General features: G+C 44.3%; 1 protein-coding gene across 2 annotated transcripts in view; it reads right to left on the bottom strand.

Annotated features, from left to right (window-relative positions):
* asic2 (acid-sensing (proton-gated) ion channel 2) overlaps positions 1 to 23,341 on the bottom strand; it is a 323,996-nt gene that overhangs the window by 81,950 nt on the left and 218,705 nt on the right. The window contains exon 1 of one of the 2 annotated variants that reach the window (XM_076752154.1): positions 20,249 to 22,606. The exons of the other annotated variant lie outside the window; for it this stretch is intronic. Coding sequence (XP_076608269.1) covers positions 20,249 to 20,941 — 693 coding nt within the window. The 5' untranslated portion in view covers positions 20,942 to 22,606. Of the gene's footprint in view, positions 1 to 20,248; positions 22,607 to 23,341 lie in introns of those variants that run through there. 2 annotated transcript variants of the gene reach the window in all.

Below are 23,341 nucleotides of genomic sequence, written 5' to 3'. Positions count from 1 at the left end.
TAACGATGGATTTAATCTCTAGTGAGATTTCTGCATCTTATTTAGAAGATTTTAAACAAGAGTTATAATCCCCGCTGTGCTCAAGCCAATCTTAACACTGGCTTAATTAGAAGCGTGTTTGGGGGATGGCTGAATAGGAAGTCTGCTGCTAGGTGACTTGTCACCTCCCAGGACGACACACTGGGAAAGGATCATGAAGGGGCAGCATAATGGCTGCCATTTCCCCGGGTGAATAGAAGCAGCTATCTGGGCCATTCAGCTTCTTACTGCTTCCTTGTGGCTGAGAGGCAGCACAGGTCCACTGAAAAGATGAGCTAAAGCTCTGCATCTGCAACAGCGGATATAAGTTACGGCAGTAATCAACATGGAGAGGAGGGTTGTTTACCGTGATAAACGTCTCAACACGTGCACACAGTCGGAGTGACTTCCATGTGTCTTGTTAATGAGGGTGGTGAGACAAGAAGACAGGCCTCCGCTAAGAGTTATGGAGATGGATTTCCAGCCTGTCTACATTACTGGTTGTAGAAAAAATAACAATCTCCCAAAATGATCACCGACCATGCATGTCAGCATGGAGAATGAATGCTGCAGGTACAGAGACAGAGATCGCTTCGAGAACACTCAACATCTATTTCTGTCTCTCGCTCTTTCCAAATTTAAATCATTTTTGAATGGTTTAAAATGTGTCATCAAATCCAGCAATATGTACAATTTCAAGAGTGAAATCAGTGATGCACCGTCTCAGCCTCTTATAGTTATGCAACACGCCTGTTGCTAGAGGGAGTTATTGAAGACATTAGATCAAATGTTTAATTATGGATATCTGATGGGGGTGAATTTGTACACGCCCCCACCACTGCACCAACTAGCTGTTGTGGGACAAAGTGCCACATACAAATGTAGTCTGTGCACACACGTGGGAGCGCGCACACTCAGACTAAGGCGGTGCATTAATCATATTATAATCACGGTCTCATTTTTAAAACCGATTAAATTCATAAACACTGATCAATGTGCTTTTGCATAAAAGCAGCCCTCTTGCTTATCCACAGTGACTCGTGATGCTGTGACATTTCAATGTGGGCACAGAGGCGACAAACAGACCAGACGTCAGAGAGAAGAAGCTGAACGCTGGAGAAACAAATAGCTTCATGCTCATAGATGAAACGAAGATCATGACGCTAACGTGGGTGACTGAAGAAAAGAAGGGCTAATTTTGGAGGGTTTACAGACAATATGGAGCGGCTGTGGTTCAGGAGGTACAGCGATCGTCCACTTATGGTTCAAGGAACACTTTTTGTACGAACAGGACACAGTTCGAAGGGTTGCTGGATTTTTCCTGGCCCTCCTCCACTGTGCTGGACAGCTCAACTCTTGGAGACCAGAACAAAAATGCTGAACATGCAGCGCTGAGCTCAGAACAGATGCCCAGAGCCTCGTCACCCTGCTGGCTTTGGTAGCAAAGTCCACGGCGCTGCCATTGCAAACAATACAAAAAATACGCTGGCCCCAGAAAAAGAAATGCTTTGATGGACGGAGTCCTTCACGCAGCTTTGGTTAAAGATTCCAAGTTTTAGACCTCCAGCAGCACCGTGGAGCTGTTTTTCTATGAGCGGGTCTCTGCTTTGTTTATCTCCTGCACGAGAGAGAAACGACGCACATCAATGCTGTCAAATGATTCCACTGATCCACAGGTGGCGGTAACACGTCAGCAAGCACTGCAGTGTGCCAACAAATGAAGGGAAGAAGAAGCCTGTTGTCACACGTGTCACTTTGTTGGACCTCAAAGACTCACACGATGCGTTTTATGAGTGACTGGATGGAAAAGTAACTTCTGTTCGTTTACAATGAAACTCCAGCAGCTCTTTGAGGTTTGGATTTAGCCACAAGAAGAAGGCTGAGGGAAAGTTCAGGGTTTGCTTTAAAATCCCTACTTTGTTAAGGTGAGGGGACCTTTGTCATCATGGTTCCAATGATAACCACTGAGCAGCTGTGGCTTCATAAGAACGTCAAAGCTCTTCCTCAAAATCTTACTGTGTGCTGAAGTCAGTCTGACAGTCACCCAACAGCAACATGACAAATTATCAGAGCAGTTTTATTCAAATAAATCTGTGAACTGCGATTTAGCGCGCTTGCCTATTATGTATGTATTTATTCACATTTGAGAATAAAAACGTATTTGTATGTGTAAATGTACACACTCATTCTTTTACTGTCTGAAGCTCCATTAGGATGGTATTAATATTACAGAGGGAGGTCGGTAATAACACATTCGACCTTATTCTCAGTAATTAGACTCATAATTCCTGATGGCATTTTACAGGTTTTGCATACAAAGATAAATTATGGGAAAAGTCTGTGACCTTCAGCAGCAGTGGGCTCGTCATAGTATTTTATTTAATATTATTATAAATATTAGTGTTATTAAATTACACATTTAAACATGTCGAGGTCACTGCACATAAAACGTCGACCTGCCACACTGCAACAGTGCAATTAATGAGCCGGTGGGTGTGGGGGTGGGGGTGGGGGTGGGGGGTAGGGTGGCTCTCATTGCTTTCCTTTCTTGTGGGTTTTCTTTATCATGAGTTGACGAACACATCTGAACTCATTACATGACACACAGTGATGCAGAGTTCTGTATTCTATGTGCAAAAGTTTCCCTTTTCCATTTCCCATAGTCAGACTGAAACCAAGCTGAATTATTTACCACAGCGCTCTCCCAGCCACATCACAAAGCATACCTAATAAATGGGCTAGGTCCTCCGACACTTATGCACTGCTCAGCCATTGTCAGTATTTAGTAGGTGAGCACCTTGTCCACGACTGACATCTGCCAAATTTATTAGCATGACTGAATGAATGAAAGAGTATTTAGCCATTCAGTTCAAAATTCTCTTTGTCTAACGGCATCTAACAGATTGGAAAATGTTAGGATGCTGCGCCCCTGAGTTTAAAACAGAGAACGGAGCAGAAGCGTTGAGCTTTCAGAAGTTCAACCGGCGAGAAAATCTGATCGGCGATATTATGCAGTTCAAGATGAGGGCAAGTGATGATGCCAGAAGAAACAGACTAATCAGTGAACAATGAAACAAACAGTATAGTAGAAACCCTATGAGACTATAAGACTTATTAAAAACCAGAATCAAAAATTGCTGGATAGATAAAATATGGAGAAAAAACATGTATCCATAGAGGGGCAAACTTTATCAAGTTTTGCCTGAGGGTGGAATCCAAAAGAGTTGTTAGCTGAATGAGAAAGTAAAAATCCTTAATCCTCTGTGCAGAAGCCACTTCAGCACTCAAATGATCAGGATCACCTGGTTCAGTCTTCATAGAGTAATTTGATCAGATGAATATTTGCTCTGCTTCTCCTTCACTCAACCTGTTAGTCTGACGACTTGAGCTCCGTCAGATGGGATCAAACTTTTAACCTTGAGTTTGCAGGATTAACTTATTATTCTGTCCATTTATGCGTATCAATGAGAGCAGGCTAACAGCGGCACCCCTCTGTATGATATAACACAGCTCAAAAGCACCATAAACTTCATCCTCCAAAATGATCAAACAGTTGAATCAGCACCAACAATAAACCTTCATGAAGGGAGGATTTACTACAGGACTGTACTGCATTAGCTTTAGCTAGGTGTACCTAATAAACTGGCAACTGAGTGAAGCCTGCCACATAACGCCCCATGAAACAAGAATTAAACAAAAACAAGACATAACATGTTAATTAGCAAGCTTTAGAGGTGCTGGTTGGTGGATTTTGTCACCTTTCGACAGCTGAGTCCCACTTGTTCACAGTATTTGTTCTCGGCTAAGCAAATCGACCGTTGGCTGTCGCCTCATAATTAAGGCACAGACATGAGAGAGCGATCTGCCAGAAAGCAAAATTAAGCAGATTTTAAGCATATTTCCCAAAATGTGAAGCTATTCCTTTAAGGTTAGGGACACATTGTGGTTACGGTCAATAAAAAGGCTTTAATTGCAGGTTTTGCTTTGGGAGGTGAGCTCTAATCTCCTGCATGAAAGCCAGACGTGCTGCATGACCACCGACCTCGACATCACTTTCCTCCTCGCTGCATGAGGGCAAACTGCGACCTGCGCTGGCACTGAACAGAGCGGGGCAGAATCATCCAGCATGGATGTAATGCTCATGGATAGCGTGCCGCTAAAGAGACGGACGGCAATGTGCACAAATGGAAAAACACATCAATGCATCCGTCCATCCACCCACACATCTCTCTGTACCTCCCTCCTCCCCACACCCACACAAGTAGGACCAGCTCAGCCACGAGGGAGGAGAGAGATTTGACAGTTTTCTCTCTGATCACTCTGATGTGGTCCTGAGAGACTCGGTTGAGGACACCAGCTTAGCGCACCGACACTGCCCAGTATTACAGCTCCACATGCCTGCTGGGAGGTCGAAGAGATGCCCTGCCCCACAGCTTCACAGCTCCACAGCTCGGCAGGCGTGGAAGGAAGGCCGGGGGATACGGCAGTGTTTGGACACGACTGACAAAACTGCACCATCATACATTCACGGCTTAGGAGCACGCAGACCATTTGTGATGCTAACTCAAGCTGACAGACAGAGGCAAAGAGACAGAGGTGCCATATGAGAAAGAAAATCAGAACTCAGATATGAGGGCAAAGGTGTGAGGAGACAGCCGTAACAGTGCAGGAACACCGACCAAAACATATGCTGCTACCTGCCCGGCTGCAGAAAATAAGTGTTTTCTTTTCCTGGAAGCAGCGACTTTGAGAAGAATGTGACAGATGACAGATGACACCTTCAATTAGAGCATCTGCTTTGATCAGGTTGTTAAGGATGGGAGGGGAAGCAGCTAACAGTTAGTACAGCTTTCTGACATCCCCTTTAATTGTTCGCTCATTTAAGGTATTTTTCATCGGCTTCATTAGCGACTGGATCTAAGTGTCATTTATTCCCTGCTAATTGTCGGGCAGAAAATTATTTTTAATACAGCCCACGTCACTGGTGGTACAATGAGACACAAATTAATCTGAATTCAACTTGTCAGCGGCTGATGAACAAACACACACAACACGAATAGATGAGTACTTTTTGTGTATAATTACCGTTTTCTTGCCGCCCTTTGGAGGAGTTTCCCCTCTCAAACTTTAAATGCAGATGTACTTCACAATGACATCTCGCTGTCAGACTCATCAAACCAACAGCTGTCTTATCGGGGGTGAAAAGGAAGCAGAAAAAACAGCTAGTAATGTAATTTTTAATGAAATACTTAGTAAAAATACAGACATTTCTAAAATATAAATGTCGTGTTTCCCGTATTTTCATAAAATATTCTGCTTATAGATACAAAAAGAGCAAAAGTGTGAGAGGAAAAACTTTTCTCTACTTTCAGGTGTGAAACAAATGAAAGAACCGAGAGGATATATTAACTCCAACGCCATTATTAACACATCATATGCAAAGTCTTTGGTTAAATTATCTTTTGTTATACAGTCAGGCAGTATCAGCTCTCACTGCATGAGTATAATCAGTGTAAAATGCAATCACGACCTCAACAAATGATGGAATGTCAAAGCCGCTTCGAGCTGTCGTCTGCGAAAGGAGCTGTGAAATCAAGCCAATGTGTGATCGCTCCCTTTTATTATCTGCAGTTCAGAATTTATGCAGATGTCCCTTTTAATCCTTTGACCAGGAACGTTTATTCCAAAGACGGAGGAAGAAAAATGTGAGGGAAGGAGTGATCCGGCATAAAGTGAGCCTCCCCTGCACTGCATACAGTGTCTATGAGAGGAGCCGATCACCACCATCACGTCACTGCTGGTAGATGGGAGACGTGCAGCTGAATATTTTGGGAGACGGAGCCGGGGAGAAAATGGCCGTTCTCAGGAGGACAGCAGTCATACACGAACAGCCTGAACCACCACGGGCAGGTGCATTACTCATCACGACACTGTGTGCTTCCGCTGGCAACATGACGGAGTCCAGCAAAGTGGAGCAGACAAAACATGAACCCGGTGAGGTTTTCACGCTGCCCGCTGGCCACGGTACAGTGGCAGAGGGGGATTTTCATTTTGCATGCTTGACTTAGAAAAGGAGCATCTTTCCTCCGGTCATCAATGATTACAGAGGAACTTCTGATATGGCTCGATTAAGCCGGTGGAAGCTTTGGCCAGTCCTGCGCCCTCCCTCCAGGACTCATCTCGGCGTCGCCCGCATGTGTTCCGCTATGGGCCATTCTCTGCTTGCCTTTGCTCAAAGCCTTTAAGAAGCTGTCATCATCAGTGAGGACGGCTCCAGCATGTCCTTTTCCTGTCCTCCGTCCAAGCAAGTCCCCTCGGGGCCAGAAGCACCTGTCGTTCAGAGGAACAGCTAGACCTGCTGTCAGGACCGCCGTTCCATCTGCAAATCTCAAGGCCTCGGGGGAAATGAGGAGGGAACAAGGATGAAGGGTTGAGTGAAGAAAGGGGGTCCTGGAGCTCAGGGTCCTTGTGCTGCAGGAACCAAGGCACGCTAGTGATTACTAATCACTCCAGTGGGGTTTACACTGGCCTTTGACGATGGCCCACGTGGGAATGGAGTAGCTTTTTCAGTTAAGTGACACTTTAGAAACAGCAGGTGAGCATTCGTGACATTTTGTGATAAATATCAGCTCGTGGCATAAACCAGTCCAAATACAGTGTGTTCAAAAGTACTTCACACAGAGTACAGGGATCTGTACAGTACACATGATGCAGCATGAGCAGCTGACAGGGACGTGTAGGTTACAGCCACCAGTTTCAAAGTGTGATTTCAAGCCTTAAATATTCTTTGTTGAACTCACAGAGAATCATCAGCTGAATGTGCAGCTCCACACAGCTTTCCAGAGCTTTCCAGCAGCTTTTAGCTCATAGTTCAGCCGTCTGGCTCCAGCTTTTCTGTTGACTGTTCACTCTCATCGCTGTTGTAGCATCGTTTTCAGCTGCAGCAGGCAGCTGTTTTCGGCCAAAAAGCACTGAAAACTGTACGGTACCTGCTCAGCATCAAACTGCAGACAGTTAGTGCGACTAGCTGGTGAACACAGTGGAGCGTTTGTCAGCTAAAGAGCCACATGCTTCCCTTGTTCAGTGGCCTGAAACAGGACCACAGCTGAGTGATGATGTTGCTCCGTAACTGCTGGATGTGGAAATAAGAAACTGTTTGCTAACAAGTTCACCACTTCAACTTTAATAGGTCAGTATTTTCTATGTCAATGATGTGTCACCTGACTCTACTGTCCAGACGTAGCAGCAGTCTGGAGTGTGCCAATCCAGACAGCAAATTTGATAGAAATTGATTTTGTGTCGGTGGGTTTAAATAGAAAACAAAAGGCAGGGGCTGTTGTTTCGCTTGTGTAATCTACATTTAATATGGTTAGGGGTGTTATTGAAGTCTCAAATGATTCAGAGACACAGACCATTTTACTCATGACGTATAAACCATATGCTTTAGTTACCTGACTGGTTCTTTGTCCAGTTGCTCAGCCTGCATGTTTGTTTTATAGACTCTCTGCAATCAAATCTTAGGCTTTTACACTGATATGGATGCACAGAGCAGCCCTGTTAATACCTGCTAATAATCTGGTTCTGTGCTACCAGATAACTCATGAGCCATGGTATGCTCTAGTTCTGCTGCTCTTCAAATACAGTATTAAATCTTCAAAGAAAAAAAATGTCTGAATGTCATCTGTTGAGGACGGTAATTCGCCACTCTGGCAGTGGATAGAGCTCATGTGAAGGGTACATTGCTTTGAGTGCTGCCAACATATGGAACCTATAACGCAGGAGGGAACGATCACAGTCTGACAACACAGAGATGTTGTCATGAATGCCATCAACGCTCTGCTGCTCACTGCGAATCACTTACACGTTCACATGCATCTCTGGATTTTACATTACGTGAATGTGTCTGTGCTTCTATGTCATACTGGGTTCAGCATTCAGCATGAATGTATTCATAACTAATGGTGGACCTGACTGTATTGTGTGTATGTGACTGGAAAAAAGAGACAGAGTGAGAGCTCCACAAACACTTTCATCTGGCCAAGTCTGACACCAATCTCTGCCAGTCTAGCAAGCTTCCCCCGCCTTATTTCTGTGCATACACTACCTACTTTTACCTGCTTGGTTGTTTTTCTCGCACACTGTGCCCTTCTATATTTACACAGTGTGCATAAATCCTCCTCAGAGACGTGTGCAGATGGGAAGCTTGCACAATGCAGGTTTAATTTACGTAAGTAGTCTGTGTTACTTTCATTGTTTGTAATGAGAGGAAGTGCAAATTTCTCTATCCTGAGAAGGAAAAGCTCAAACTGTGAAATATGCTTTTTTCTTTGAAATAGTAGATTGCCTCAATTTTCCTGGTTGTTTCTTTGTAGTAGCATCCCACACATGTCCTGACCCACACAAATACTGCTTGGCGCAGCAGGGGGCGTGCTAATAGGAGCCCATATTTCCCGTTGCCCATGAAGGACAGACCGTGGGGGTTTGAGTAATGAGCCGGTGCCACCTGTGCCCACGACACTGTGGACTATAATGCTGATGAGCTCCGTCACTCAACCTCGCCACATCTCCATCCATCTCACAAATGTTCTTCGCTTGAACTTTGCATCTCCCATTTCACCCGTTTGAGTCGAAAGCTTTGCCCGGACAGCGTAAAGAAAGCAGCATTTCGGTGAAAGAGAGTCCAGGGTCTCATTTGCTGAGGAGGGAAGTGGGGGGGCACATTCGCAGCACTGCAGTGCTCAAGCTTTTAGTCTGCGGTTGGGAACACGCACGTTTGAGGAAGGAGTGAAAAAAGGCTTTCTAATTGCTGTACTCAGGGAGCAGCAATTAACTTTCAGAGACTGCTGCGACTGGAAATTTCAGCATTAAACAGTAAATGCACCAAATTATTATTCATACAGACGGATGTAAATTTACATGAATTAAGAGGTTTTCTCAACGTGCGTGTACACACTCTGACATGCAAGAGTACAAACCGAGCTGCTATCAATGGATGACTCACGTTTTTACAACCTGGGACTCATTTTCTTACTTTTGGCCGTGATGGAATTACTCGATATTACTTCCAGTGTCGTCTTATGCAAATACTCAAAGTTCAATGAATTTCCTTCGTGACAAGAAGGGATATTCATCAATAAAGCTCTTCTGTTAAAAGCAGCTATATTTTCCATTTCTTCTTACTGTCAACAAATCCCATGAAAGCACCAGCACCAACAAGGAATTATTCATATTGCCTGTGTAGGCTATCCAAAGCCTGATTTAGCTTATTCCTCTGTTGTCAAAGGCCTCTATTGGTGTCAAACACAAACACACACACACACACACACACACACACACACACACTGTACTTTATTTTAAGTCAATCCCACATACACCCTTCTGCTGCCAGAAATACTCACCAGAGCACCAAATGTGTGTTAATCTGCCACTGAAAATGGTCCAGAACGGACTGTTTCTCCAGTTTGAGTAAAGTTCCAGTTCAGAAGTTCAGTTTTAGGAAACGGCAGCGCCTTTTATAAAAATTAAAAAAAAAAAAGATTCACACCTTCAGTTGGAACAAAGAGTTTTATGGATTTTGGTGAGAACAACAATATTTTCTTATCTCAGCTACAACACGCACTTCAATAATCACTTAACCTCAGACATTCGATGCGTCAGCACTAATCTTGGCAGGACTGTGTTCATATGCACCTTTTAGTGCAGATGATATCATAAAATTGCGGATTTGTCTGATTGGCTGAATGCTCCCGTTCTAGCATTACACCGCCGGGAAGATAAGGCCAAAAATGACAAGTTGGATTTATGGAGAAAAAAAAAACAACAAATAAACTGCAGCTGGCAACACCTGAAAACACAGAGATAAAGACACTTCAGGGTTTTTTTTTTTTTTTGGTTGTTTTGTTTATACTAGAAAAAGGGTTTTCATTCTAATTTTGTTGTAGCTGAACACTAGGCATTGTTTTATCTCTGCTCTTTTGCATATCCATACACCAACTGCAGTATTAAAATCCCCAGACTGACGAAGCCCAAATAATTCTAACACAACTAACACATAATATCCAAATTCTATAATAATATCCCTCAGACAGACAGAACAAACACAACAATAGGAAAATATGGAATTCAAATTTATATATACTGTTTATTCTAAGTTGAATAAGGACTGCAGTAATTAAATCTGTCTGACATTTTGGGGAGAGCGATGGAATATCCTATCTGCCACACTGTAGATATAAACAATGGAAATTATTCACGGTATACATTTATATATACAGCAGTGTACGGATAAGAAGGTAAATCTGAATTAAAGTGCGCTGTCAAGTCGACGGGATGAATTGCCGTGGATTGCTTCTTGTGTTTCCATTATTCATAAAGGTATTCAGGTCTGAAGGAGAGGCACAAACAACGCAGAGACATTCAGTGTGTTACATTATTGACGGGGCGTCAAGATCTCAGAGAGGTTTCTCTCTTTGATACTGTTCAGGTTAAATCTGGCAAGCCGCTGTGTTCTTCACCTCTTGATGCCCACCTCCTTTTCCAGGTTGTTTACCTTTTTCCCTTTCGACTTACACCCCCCCCCCCCCCGAGTAAGACAGACTCCTCATCTTGAAGTGGGGGATAAAATATTTAAGGGTTGCTGAAATCACAAATCATGAAGCAGGAAGGGAGACGCATTCTGATTCATTGAAGTGGCTCTAATCTTATGGTGTGTGAGATGATTAAACACACACTTACAGCTGTCTTCACTTCACACACACTGCGTCATACTGCATTTCTCAAGCAGCTGATGGATCCAAACGGCCAAGTGAAAATCCAATCCTGAGCTACTGACATGTGGAAAAGCTATAAAATATGGATTAAATCAGATGTCAATACAGTCCAGCTCAAGACGACTGACGTACCAACGGGTCAGGAAGAGTCACCGGGAAAGCGCTGTGAGTCAGAAGATTGATGGTGGACGAGGGAAATGTGTGTGAGTGATGCTAAAACAGTGGATCAGGTTTCATCAGAGATGCATAACCTTAAAACAGACTCTCTGGAGAATTCGCCAGTATCCCTCTGTTGATTCCTCCTTCAAAGTCTTGCGAGATTAAAGCGAGAACAAACATCCACGCGCCGTTTCAAGTCGGCTCACATTTGCCTCTGCTGTGGTCCTTCGCTTTAAACCCTCATTTCAACAGGTTTAGATCTACAGTAACAGTTTGAGGCTGGAGGCACACATGCTCAAACGCACACCTGCAGCTTTGTGGTGCTCAGTCCTGATCAATCCGACTGAAGGAGAAGGGGATTAAGTGCTTGCTTAAAGGCACAATGGCAGCAGCATTATGGCTGCAATCTTGTTTCACTCACCTTGAGAGTCCTTGATGATTCGGAGTTGGAAAAGAAAACTAGTGCCGTGTAAAGGAAGTGCTATCTGTTTTCGACAGATAGCCCCAGAAACGGTAGAAATTCTGCCAGCAAGCACATTTCCTGGTTGAAATAGTAGCGGCATTGCATGCAAGAATCTGATAAAAGCAAGAACAATAAGATGAAATGGCTGTTTCACTTTGCTGCACATAGCTGAGGTGGCTGACACCAGCGCCAGTTATGATCCAAAAGTCTTTGATCAAATCAGATGCATGGCAGTAATGCACACTAGGGAACCAAGCGTGATAAGCAGGGTGCAGCTACAGTAGGTGAGATTCAAACAGCATGGTTAATATCTATAACACGGCTGAATCTGCGGTTTTTGCTCAAGGCCTGGGAACTTTTGCCATCTGATGCCGAGCTGCAGTTTGACCTGAACATCCTCAGAGCTCAGCTAATCCCTGCGGACTTCAACCTACGCACCACCACACTATATAATGCCTGAGACATCGAAGGAAACAGCCCTGGGAAGGTCAAAGCGTGCTACCGCAGGGGACCGCAATGCCATGACAATCACAAATTCAGTGTGTGGAATCAGAAGTCTACAAAGTGTGTGGGATGTAATGAATGAGAAAGATGTTCTTGGCCTGTCTCCAACATGTTCCAATGTAAGTTTGCCAATGCCAAATGAAGTCTTTTGTATGTGTCTTTCAACACTTGTGCAATTAACCTTTTATGCAAGGCGAAGATAGTGTGTAATTTACTGAAAAAAGCAAGAGAAGAAGTGTGAAGCTCAGAATGCCGCTGGGAGTAAGAGATCATGTGCTGCAGAAACCAGCTTCGCCATTTTCTTCAGACTCCAATTGCATCTTGTGTCACTGTGTGTGTGTGTGTGTGTGTGTGTGTGTGTGTGTGTGTGTTTTGTGTGTGTGTTTATGGCTGTGGGCTGATGGCTGCCCTGTCACATGATAAGGGACACCTATGAGGAGGGCCAGACAGAGCCAGTATCACACGCTGAGAAGCCCATATTAGTGTCAGCGCCGTGCCTGCTGGTGATTGATCCTCCAAACAAGTCCTGTGGACACGGCCAGCTCTGTTCCCTGTCCCTGCGCTTGGCTTCAAGCACTAACGGGTTGTTTATGTGAAGGTGCAGTGCAGCTTCGCACATGCAGGCCCTTCAGGTACATTTTGTCATCATTTTAACAAAAGCACAGGTTCATAAAGACGTCACCGAGGATACAGCTTTGCCCACTCTTGCCCATATAAACAGAAAGGTGTTTCTTGACAAGGCTCAAATAAATATGTGATGACTGCATTGCAAAAAAAAAGAGAAAACGAGTGACTTTCTGCCTTAAAATCTTAGTTCTGCCGACATTAAATTCACTGAGTTAACCGAGGTTTGACTAATTGAAATAATTCAGCATTAAACAGCTGTTTAATGAAGTTGAAGGGTGGTAGTTAGGCACGATTCACAGTTGAGTTTTTTGGCATGTATAGCAGTTACAAGCCTGATCTTGCATGCACAGAGCAGCTTGATCACTACACATTCTGCTGTACTGTCAGAAACTGCCTTCACACCACTGTCAGTACTGATCAATATGATACGTGTGGCTTCAGTGAATGATAAAGAAAGAGTAAGGCGCAGCTGTTGAAGGGAAAATCTGATCATCATGTTTGCTTTACAGACATAAAAAGATTAAAAAATATCTGAAAACAAAGGTAACATACAACCCTCTCATCATCCATCCCATGTGATGCGAACAGTGCATTAGCCTAAACACAATGTATGCTGGGATACGTGCTAAATAAGCTAACAATGTTTCAAAACTACTTAATGTGAATTCATGCGCGAAGGTGGATATTTAATCAACTCATTATTTTAAGTTACCGCTGAACTAGCGGTAATATCTGAAGTGGTTCTGAATATGCTAATTATACATTATAAATTCACCTGACTTGAAACTGACAAACTCATCAATGGCAATTAAACAGAGTTAACAAGTTAATTTAATTAAAGTTAAAAGAGCGGGTGGTGAGTAAGCTGGCAGAATTATCTGCGCAGTTTAACAGTTGCACTGGAGCAATGTAATGCAATCAAATACAACAGCAGTGCAATAAATCTTACCTTTGTAAAGCTCAGAATGGCTACGTTTTAGTTGACTATGTGTCAGAGAGGGGTTGATGCAACTCCAGGGAAATTCTTGTTTTATTGTTGTAATGTTTGCTGTATTGCATTATGCTAAAGGCTGTTACTTATATTATGTCCATTATCATTTACATACCTGCCCCCTCAGAGGCAGAAACGGTACTGAAGGTGGGTGTTTGTTGGCCAAAGGTCCTCGCAGTGAATATAGATTGGAAACGTGGGCGCTGTAGTACGCATATCTTTAGTACAGGATGTGTTTGTATGCGTATGACGGAGATGAGCCGCGAGGGAAAACACTGAATGGTGAGACAAAAGGTCAAACAAGCCATACATAGTCGTTTTTCACATACTGCAATCACTGCTTCAGTCATCGCTTTGTCGAACACAACAACACATGTTTGTCTTCAAACAGTGTCAGAGCTCACCTGCAGGAACCCTTGCATGCTCCTCACAAGGTGCAATGGAGGTTGGATGCAGCCTCAGCTGTTTTATGGTATTCAGGGAGGAGTACAGCTTCCATTAGCTTTCTATTTCAAACACTAACCTTTAACAAGTCCTGTGGTTTATGCATCGACGTGACCTTATGAATACTAACCACGTATAATCTTTTGATCTGCATTCAAGGCTTGCATTACAGCGGGAGATTAAGGTGACTGTTCACTGTGGCCCATGGCTGGCTGTCAAACAATTATCGAATGGTGGCTGCATCCAGTGGCTGTGGCATATCAATGACCAGTGCAGTGGCCTTCATTATTAAGACACAGCACTGTTATGGTTTTTAATGTAAGCTGCAAGTTGGAGCTCATGAAACCACTGAAGCCATTTGTTTTGAGGGGGGGGTGGGGTTGGATTGGGGGTGCAGAGCATGGTAAGCGCAGGGGCACCTGTGTTAATGAGATCGCTGCAGTTGGAGCTGCTTCCACCTGACTCCCACTCTTGTTTATTTCAAGCCAGATCAATAGCTTATGGTCTCGCTTTCCAGAATCCTACTAAAAAGGTCAATGATGCACGAGGGGAGAGGAGACCTGCATTAATACCTGGATGTGCTTAAAACTCAATCACCAGCCCCTCCAGGCTCAGCAGTGATTGACCAGGCTTTGTGGAGGGCTTCACGAGGCCCTCTGCAAATAAGCCTCTGTCAGTCTCCACATGGCGTTCGTACGGTTAATGTGGAAAGTAAGAGGCGGGGAGTCAACAGGTGCCTCCGATCCGTCCGTATTCCCAACGCGCAGACAATAAAACTGCAAATAATTAGAGCTGAAGAGTAAAAATAGAAGGTGTAGCTGAAAATAAGTCAATGCAACGTGTATGTCTGCTGACTGAACAACACAGGGAAAAATCTATCATGTACCTGCAGCTTCCTGTTTCAGCTCTGAGACATATTCCACAAACACATCCCATAGAGCACCCAGCGGAAGTGTTTAATCGTAAAGCCGCTCTCACATTTTCTGTCAAAACGCCACCAATTCTTAAGGAAGCAGATGTGACTGAGCAGTTAAACATTCATGCTCCTCACTACCGCTGTTAACCTGCAGTATCAATACAAGGCTCAAACTGAGCTGTGTGCAGAAAAGGACGTGTAATTCATGGGGAAAAAAGCTGAAATTAATGCTTAAAGGATTACAGGTAAACATGACAGAAGATTTTGTGATTTTGAATTCAACAGTAGAGAAAAAGGATTTGTTTCTTAATTTGCTTTGCTTTCTTAATTTACATTTATTAAACTCTCTCAGTTAAATGTCAAACTCTGCACAGATTAACACCATTAAACCTGCTGATTCTTTGGTAACTTGCAGGCAGCAGAAACAAGCCGTAAATACAATATATTATCACCGTTTAAGCTGATGTGACAAATACACAGAGTTGTGTATTTACACATCCGGTCGACAGAACAACATTGAAATTCCATGGGAGTCATTTTTCTGGCTTCCTGATAAATCTAAGTCCAATATTCACTCTCCTTTTCACTCTTGGGGGAAATATCTGTCTCTTTAGCTCACCAGGTAGTCGATGGTGAGATGAACAGTAAAGCTGCAGGCCGTAAAAACCAAAAAAAAAAAAAAAAAAAAAGAGCTGAAAGATGCTAAAATATTTCAGAAACTCTCAGTCCTGCTGTGTGTTTAGCTCTGTTAGCTGTTAGCTCTGTTAGCATTATTAACTTTGTTATATGTTAGCTCCATTGGCTCTGTTAGCTCCAACACGCTGCAGGACTATCAGCTACCAGCTAACTAGCCCTCCTCCAACCGATTTCAACACGGATTTGTTGTTCACAAGGGAATAAATAGTGATTCACCTGTCGAAAGTGAGTCTTTTCAGATTTTAATGCGTTTTGTTTTTGTAGGTCTCGCGCTGAGAAGCCAGCTAGTGATGGTAACTATGCAAACAACACGAGAAGACATGCTCGCCTGTCGCCAGTCGGCTCAGTTTGTCATACATACGTACATACAAATATGCTTTTTGTCCTGGAGGCATCCCGGGGGAAGATCTCTGATCATCCTAAACACATTTTTATATTTGGGATGCTGTTCATCTCAAGCCCTGAGCTAATAACACTGAACCTGACACGCAGCATTATCCCCATATAATTCACAGTTTGAAAACACATACGAGCAAACCCGCCGAAGCCAAACACTTTAAGACTGGAGTGCAGCATTACTGTGGCTCTGCCATTATGAGATTTCTCTGGAGAGAGTTGATAGATTACAGTGGCCGGGCACAAAGATCCACCTTTTTTCATCCCCTTCCTGGAGCGTGATTAGGGGCTGCTTTCCACCTTTGAGCGCTGTTTAATTTGTCATCGCAGGTGCAGTTATCTAGCCCGGGATGAAGCTTGGGAAAGGTGGAGATGTGTATCTGCTCCACAGAGAGGCTTAGCTAGCTGTGGTTTGATAAGGTATCACTTACATTTTATTGGGGATGGTTGGATCGCTTTAGTCCAGTTCTGTTATATCTTGCTGTGAAGTTGCGACTAGCTAGGGGTGGCTGAGAGTATTGGAGATGTGGGAACAACACAGACCGCCATAAACTACAACACGGAGCTAATAGATTTATTGATTAGCCAGCCTTCTACTGGTTCCAATTCACTGTGATACAGTAGATTCAGCACATGAAATCCTGCTGGTGCAAGAGGTTGGCCAGAATTATGGGACACATTTGTATTCCCAACCAGATGCTTTCTCTCCATACCATCTCTCACTTCCAACCTCTGGCTGTACCTTTCTCCTCCTCCTCCCCCCCAAACCACCCTCTACTCGGCAGTTCAAAGCATCCTCTGTACTCTTAAGCCTGTAAAACCCAACCTCTATATCACTGGCTTTCTCACTTATTCTCCGAGACATTCATGTATGCAGGTTTACGGATTTGTACACACACAAGACAAGGTCTCTTTATTTACAAGTCTTTGCCTGTGTTCCCCCGTTTAATCTTGTTGTTGCATCCTTTTTGGTCTTGGAGTGACAGCGCTCTAAATGTAGTGATAATGAATAGGCCTCGGGGAGTCTTTGCTGACTTGCAGCAGCAGGCTAATGAGATTAGCAAAACCACATTGGGGCCGTTAACGGCATGAGGCCCCCTACAAGGTAGAACAAGATGAGGAAGCAGGCAGGACTGGGCATCGATGTGGCTCTGATTTACAAAGTAAAGCTGACGATATCCAACACACTGCCAGCATAAAAACCTAAATATTCTGAATGTAGCAGTACAGAAACACACTTCAGGTTCAGATATTATCACACATATTATTAACAGGGCTCATGCTCTCACCCCCCGTGACTGTACAGATTGGCTGTTTAAGGTTTGCACCATAGCTGTTCCTCATCATCAGCAGCTCCATTCTTACAAAATGTCCAGACATACTGAACGCCAGACAATCCTTCCTCATACTGCTGCTGCACTCCAATCCACTCAAAGAGCTCACAATGGGAGTAGTCACTGTGATAGTGAACCCACAATCTCGAATGCATTACCTTGACATAAAACCCGACCTGTCAACACTGAGGCGACAAAGAAAGCACATTAACAAACCTATACAACCTTTCCAATGCTACGCCGAACATCCAAATTCAACAAAGAGGGAATATGTTTCTCAGCACTAAAATTAATATGGTTGCTTCAAAACATTGTTGATGGCTACAATGCTGAGGGCAGAGTTCAGGCTAAACACTTAATTTGCATGCCAGTGGGCCGAGGCACCTTGTACTGTTACTGACAGAGGGTAAAGAGTCTGAATAAAGTGGACAAAAAGAGCAGCACCACCCACCAGGGCTGAATGAACTCATATATCCAGTTTTTATCAAATCAAGTACAGCTGCTGACCGCTGTTTGTGAAAGACTAATAAAAAACATGAGCGTGTGATTTCATATACTGCGTTTGAGTGAAAGGACCCCAGTGCTTCAGCATCGTAATCATGCTGCCTCCAAATGGCGACCATGAGTTTGTTTAAACAATGGGGAGTCCACTGCATGATCTGCTTGACACTCCAGAGGTTATCTGTATTAGAAAACTCTTATTTGACAAAAGGCAGCGGGCGAGTTCATCTCCATGCCGTTCAGCTTCTTGAAACGGTAAATGATTTTCTGTTTTGTGCAATTCAATGCCACGAAGCAAACAAGAGAATGGGCAAACAGAGAATAGTGGAGGACAAAAGAGACAGCAGGCTCTGCTGTTGTCAATGCCACAACCTCTGAACTTGACTGTCTTTTCCATTATGAAGTTGTGAATAAAATAACTGTGATCATTAGAATGGACTTCCTTCACAGCCCTGTATGAAGACTCTGCCAGCCAGACATCATACAATTCATCTTAACAGATTTAGACTGATTAAAGTTAGATTAATTGTGGCTGATATGGCGACATCTGTAGTTTCTTGTAGCAATGGCAGGTGCATTTTAATAATGTTTTTTTAGTGTTTAATGACCTGGAAATAAGAATTTTTGTGCTTTCGTTACCTTAGGATGAGGCCTTTATATCACCAGAGGGAGTGGGTCCTCTCCCACCTAGTCCATGTTTCTACAGGAGCCTAGAATGGACAAATCAAACAGCTTTGTGGCCGCCATAGTTTCTTCTACATGCATGGGGTATTCAGCTGGTTGCAATTTGCAAACTCAACACTAGATGTCGCTAAATCCTACAGTGGTCCTTAAGGGATCTTGAGACCGCTGGGGCAGTAAACTGGACCCGAGTAGTCATTCTATGAGAGGTGCAACAGAAAGCGAAGAACTCACATCTAGTTAAAGCAAATCCAAACAGTTTGTCATGTCACGTTGAAAGAAAGATGAACACAGACAGCTAGCGATGTTATCTGACTAGGAAATACTAAACTCATGATCAAATGTCGTATTAACATCAACAATATCATCAGTTTTATTCCACGCATTCTTTCTTGATAAGACCTGGCACCTACAGCACCCACAATGCAACTCGACCCCTCGACTGTTTGATCAGCAATTTGGGTGTTTTATGCTTGTAGTGGCTAATTTAGCCTCGAGCCACTAGCCTTAAGCATGAGATGAGGAGCGGGCTACAGAGGTCTGCTAAGCTCACTTCTTTATAACTCGACATCCCCAGATTTGATTGTTTTGTTGTCATTTTCAGCCCCAGCCGAGACTTTGCGCTGCTCCCTCTGAGGCCACAAAGGCTTTAAGCAACTTTGTGACATATTCAGAAGCACTTTGCAACACCTGTAAACACTTTGATGTGTAAAATCTGTGGAGTACATCACACGCTGTTATGTCTTCATGTTATGGACTCCACCACTAACAATGAAGACAACTAGCCAAGCAACGGCAGCAAATGACAATTATGTTGGCTATAAACAGTGTCAAAGTAGGGTTTGATGAACACTTTCATCATCATAACTTGAAAGTGCAACAAGAGAGGGCAGCAAACTCCACAGCAGCAAAAACACAGACAAGCGACACAGCAACCAGCATGCACAACCTTTCCAAACAGGTATTTATCTGCTGTCTCTCATTTCACTGACACCGAGGCCACAGACCAAAGCATGGAAAGAACACAAATGAAATAACACAAAAGAAAAAGTTTCAAAGACTCTTTGAGCGTCTGCATTACCGCAGAGAAAACATCTGCCACGGTTCAGGCGAGCTGGGGGAGTGGAGGGAAGAGCGGGCACACAAATCCTCAAACCCACAACCACCCACACAGAAAAGAAGACAGATATGAGAATGATGAGGCCCAGAGGCAGTAAATGCCTCTGAGGGGGCTGCACAGTATTGGAAAAGGAACTTTTTGATTTGTAGCTTTGCTTCATGTAACCTATTTCATCCATGTTATTATTGGACTGTGTTTTTTACTCTGCAAAAGCTTCATGCATCTGTTTTCTTTGTTGTATAAGCATCCATTTAACAAGAGCTGCAGTGCTGATTTAATAATTGCCCTGTGCAGCAACGCATTTGCTAATCTTTTTGTGTGATGACTAAGGAAGCTTTAACAGTCAGCTATAACGAGAAGTTACGACAGCTTGTATACAGTGTTTTTACAGGCTAATAACTTAGCCATTAAAGCAGGTAAGTCACAGGAGAATCTCCACTGGAAGATAATGAAATGGAGCAATATGTTGTGTCAGCATGATGCAATGCATTTGCAACTTTAAAACTGCAGCTAATGTTGAGATAACTGACAGTAAAGGCAGCATGCAAGGAGGAGGAGATACTGGAGTGTTTTTCATGCAGAGTCGGCAGAAAGCTTCCAGAAAACACGACAGAAGAAGCTGGACTTACAGAGGAGAAGTTGTGAGCGCCGCATGGCTCTCCTCTGTACTTGCATGAGAGGAGCATGTCGTCCAGCTGGTGGCTCAGCCTGTCCATAAACTCCAGGTTGGTTCCCTCAAAGTTTCTGGGTGGCAGAAAGAGCCTGAAGTCCGACAGCTTCCTGAACCAGGCCTGACGGTCCTCTTGAAGCAAGTCCAGAACCATGGGCCTCACTGTCCGGTTGGCCAGCAGCAGGCCCAACCAGTGGCCGGCGAAGTACAGGTCGCTCTTGGTGAGCTTGTAGAGGCGGATAGGGTTGTTGTTGCAGATAGTGACCGCGGGGAAGGCCAGTTCTTTGGCCCACTCGGTGTGGACCCGTGTGTATGTGGGGAAGGAAAGCCAGTGGAGGAGGCGGTTAGAGGACCAGGATAAAAGCAGCCCCAGGGAGGTGCATAGAGCCAGTAACCAGAAGGCCCTGCGGCCCACAGAGCCACCAGGGACGCAAACGTGCCTGAGGCCGTGCAGGCGTGTCCTTGACAGCAGAGTAGAAGTGACCCGAGCCAGAGTTGTCTTTGTAGGACGTCGCTGACGACCTTTTCTGATCATGGCCGGGGACCCCCGCCGGAGACAGCGCCCCTCCAGGGCCATAGCTGCCCACAGCGCTCCTACAGCCGCGGGAAAGGCTTCATTTCCCAGCCAGGCCTCAGGGGCTGGGGCCCACATGTAGCTCCAGGATAAATCCACTACTGTAATCCACACCTAGATATGTGTTTGGCCTTATGAATACTAATGACCCACGAGTTCTTAACTGTAAATCTACTGTATGCACACGCAGAGGGACCCTCGAGGAAGTCTTTGTGTTTTGAAGTCGTCTTCTTCTGGTGGTGCAGGAGCTCTAATGCACTCAGCAGCAGCTACTTGTTGGTCATCTCTCCGAGTCTCTCTATCCGAGAGTGGTGCAATCATCCAACTCAGCAGGGGAAGAAAAAAAAAAATCAGCTAGGCAAATGTGCTCCAAGCAAGGTGGCTTCTACATGAGTGATTCCAGCATCCACCGCAGTTAGTGTGACAGTGAACAAGAGAGGATGAGACAGAGAGAGCAAACGCAAGAGGAAGAGGGAGGGGAAGAGAGAGGGAGAGAGGAGGATAGAATACAAAATACCAAGGGCTAAGCAGAGAGGACAAAAAAACAAATGAAAGAAGGGAAGGTAATTAAAATAATGAGACGAGAGCGGAGGGAATTGGTTGGTGTGGTGCAGTCTGTTAGAGTGGAGCTTGCCTTGTTCCAGCGCTGTGGTTTCTCTTCTTCTGAGTTACGTGTGTGTGTTTTTTTTTTGGCTTCACTGGTTTGCAGAGGCGTTCGGCAGCCAGAGGCAGCAATCAGTTCCTTGTCACTATTAAGTACGAGCGTTAATTTAATTCAGAAAAGTCTCACACGCTCATTTGTTCTCTGTCCCACTTTGCGATCTCACTTTTGGTGCCTTGACTTCCTCGTGATGTCCCCGGTCTGCTCCTCGCCTCTCCCCCCACTTGGCTTTAACCAGTGTTATCAGGTCCTGCGGGTAACCGCGGGGTAGCTTCGTCCCGTAGCGGACCCGCTCCTCGGCACCACGGCGAGAAACATGCTACAACACACTTTCACATGGAGAAGGAGGCACTCATGCGCACACACGGACATACACTCCCAGCAGTTTCCTGCGGGGAACCAGACCAGAGATAATTTGTTCTGTCACACTCTGATCTCAACATCTCTCCCTCTTTTCTCTGCCTCCTGTTATTCTCTCTTCTTCTTCTTCCTCCCAGGTTTTTCCTCCTCCACTCAAAGACAGCATCTCTAATCTCAATATTCCTCTCATGTCTCCGCTCCTCCTTCTAAAAATACTCTCTCCAAATCACATCCATCAACTTGCCCTGACGCTCCTCCTCCTCCTCATCGCTCTCGTGTCAGTCAAGCCCCGTGAGCTCGACCTCCTGTCAGGCTCCCTCTCTTCCTCCGCTTCTTTTTCTTCTTCTTTTCCACTTTGTGCACGCGCTCCCTCACTTCTCTCCCACGTCAGGGAGGGCTTCTCTGTGCGCTTTCCTCCCTCCGTGTCCTTGTCGGCTTCATCCAGCTTGCTCCCTGTCCCCGCTGCGAATGACTTCTCTCCCCTCACTGATCTCTCTATGTTTCTGCCTCCTCCCTCCCTCGTGGTCTGTCGCGCTTTGCTCCCGGGCTTTGCTCTGTTTTTCAGGCAGCTTGTCCTCCCGTTGCACCTCCTCTGCTCCTCCTGCGCCACAGCTCTGTCCACGCAGCCGGTGAGCCCGTCACTGATGAGAGCGCCTGTCTCTCTCTCTGCTAACTCGCGCTGTCCTTCGCCCCCCTCTGTTTGTCTGCCGCTGCTGCCGAGCCACACGGCTACGGCGCAATTAGAGAGCGCCGTTTGCATGAATGTGAGGGTTTGTGCAGCAGATGAGAAGACGGCAGCTACAGAGCCCCAATTTTAATCACTGAAATGGAGGTTTTAAGTTTGCTAACGCAGTGAGTGTGAATAAAAGGGTCTCAAACCCTCTCTTAACGCTGCTCTTGTTTTTTTAAAAATGTGTTTTTATGGCATTTAAACTTTCCACTTTCATACAACTTCAGTTTTATTCAACTTGATGAAAAGTCACATTTGACATTGACGTGATTTTCTGAGTTTCGGTCAACAAAATATCTTCGTCTTGTTTGTGAGGTATTAGCATTTTTTTCCCATGCTGTTTTAAATTGCTTCTAATTGTCTTCTAAGTGTTTTGAGGCTTGTCTGCATCCTTGATGTGAACAGTTGCCATGGTTACAGGTATTAATTCTCATCTATGGCAAGGTTCGGCTTTATCTGTTGACAAAAAGTCCAAAACTGCTCTTTGTTTGGTTCTAGTTTTATTTACTCGACAAACATCAAACATTTAGCTTTCATTGACTAAACTAATACCATTTTTGGCATAAATACTGTTTTCTAAAGACTTTGAAGTTTTTTTTTTTTTTTTAATCATTATTTTTGAGTACAAATCACAGAACAACCTCATTTTTAATTCTGGATGTAGACATGTTGAAACAGTTTGAGATTTAGCCTGTTTGTGTCATCTCTGACTTAGCGAGGCCAATAT

The sequence above is a fragment of the Chaetodon auriga genome, chromosome 16 (genome assembly GCF_051107435.1).
Source record: "Chaetodon auriga isolate fChaAug3 chromosome 16, fChaAug3.hap1, whole genome shotgun sequence".
Taxonomy (NCBI): Eukaryota; Metazoa; Chordata; class Actinopteri; order Chaetodontiformes; family Chaetodontidae; genus Chaetodon; species Chaetodon auriga.
The sequence above is the reverse complement of the archived record's forward strand: the minus strand, read 5'-3'. Positions and strand labels throughout refer to the sequence as shown.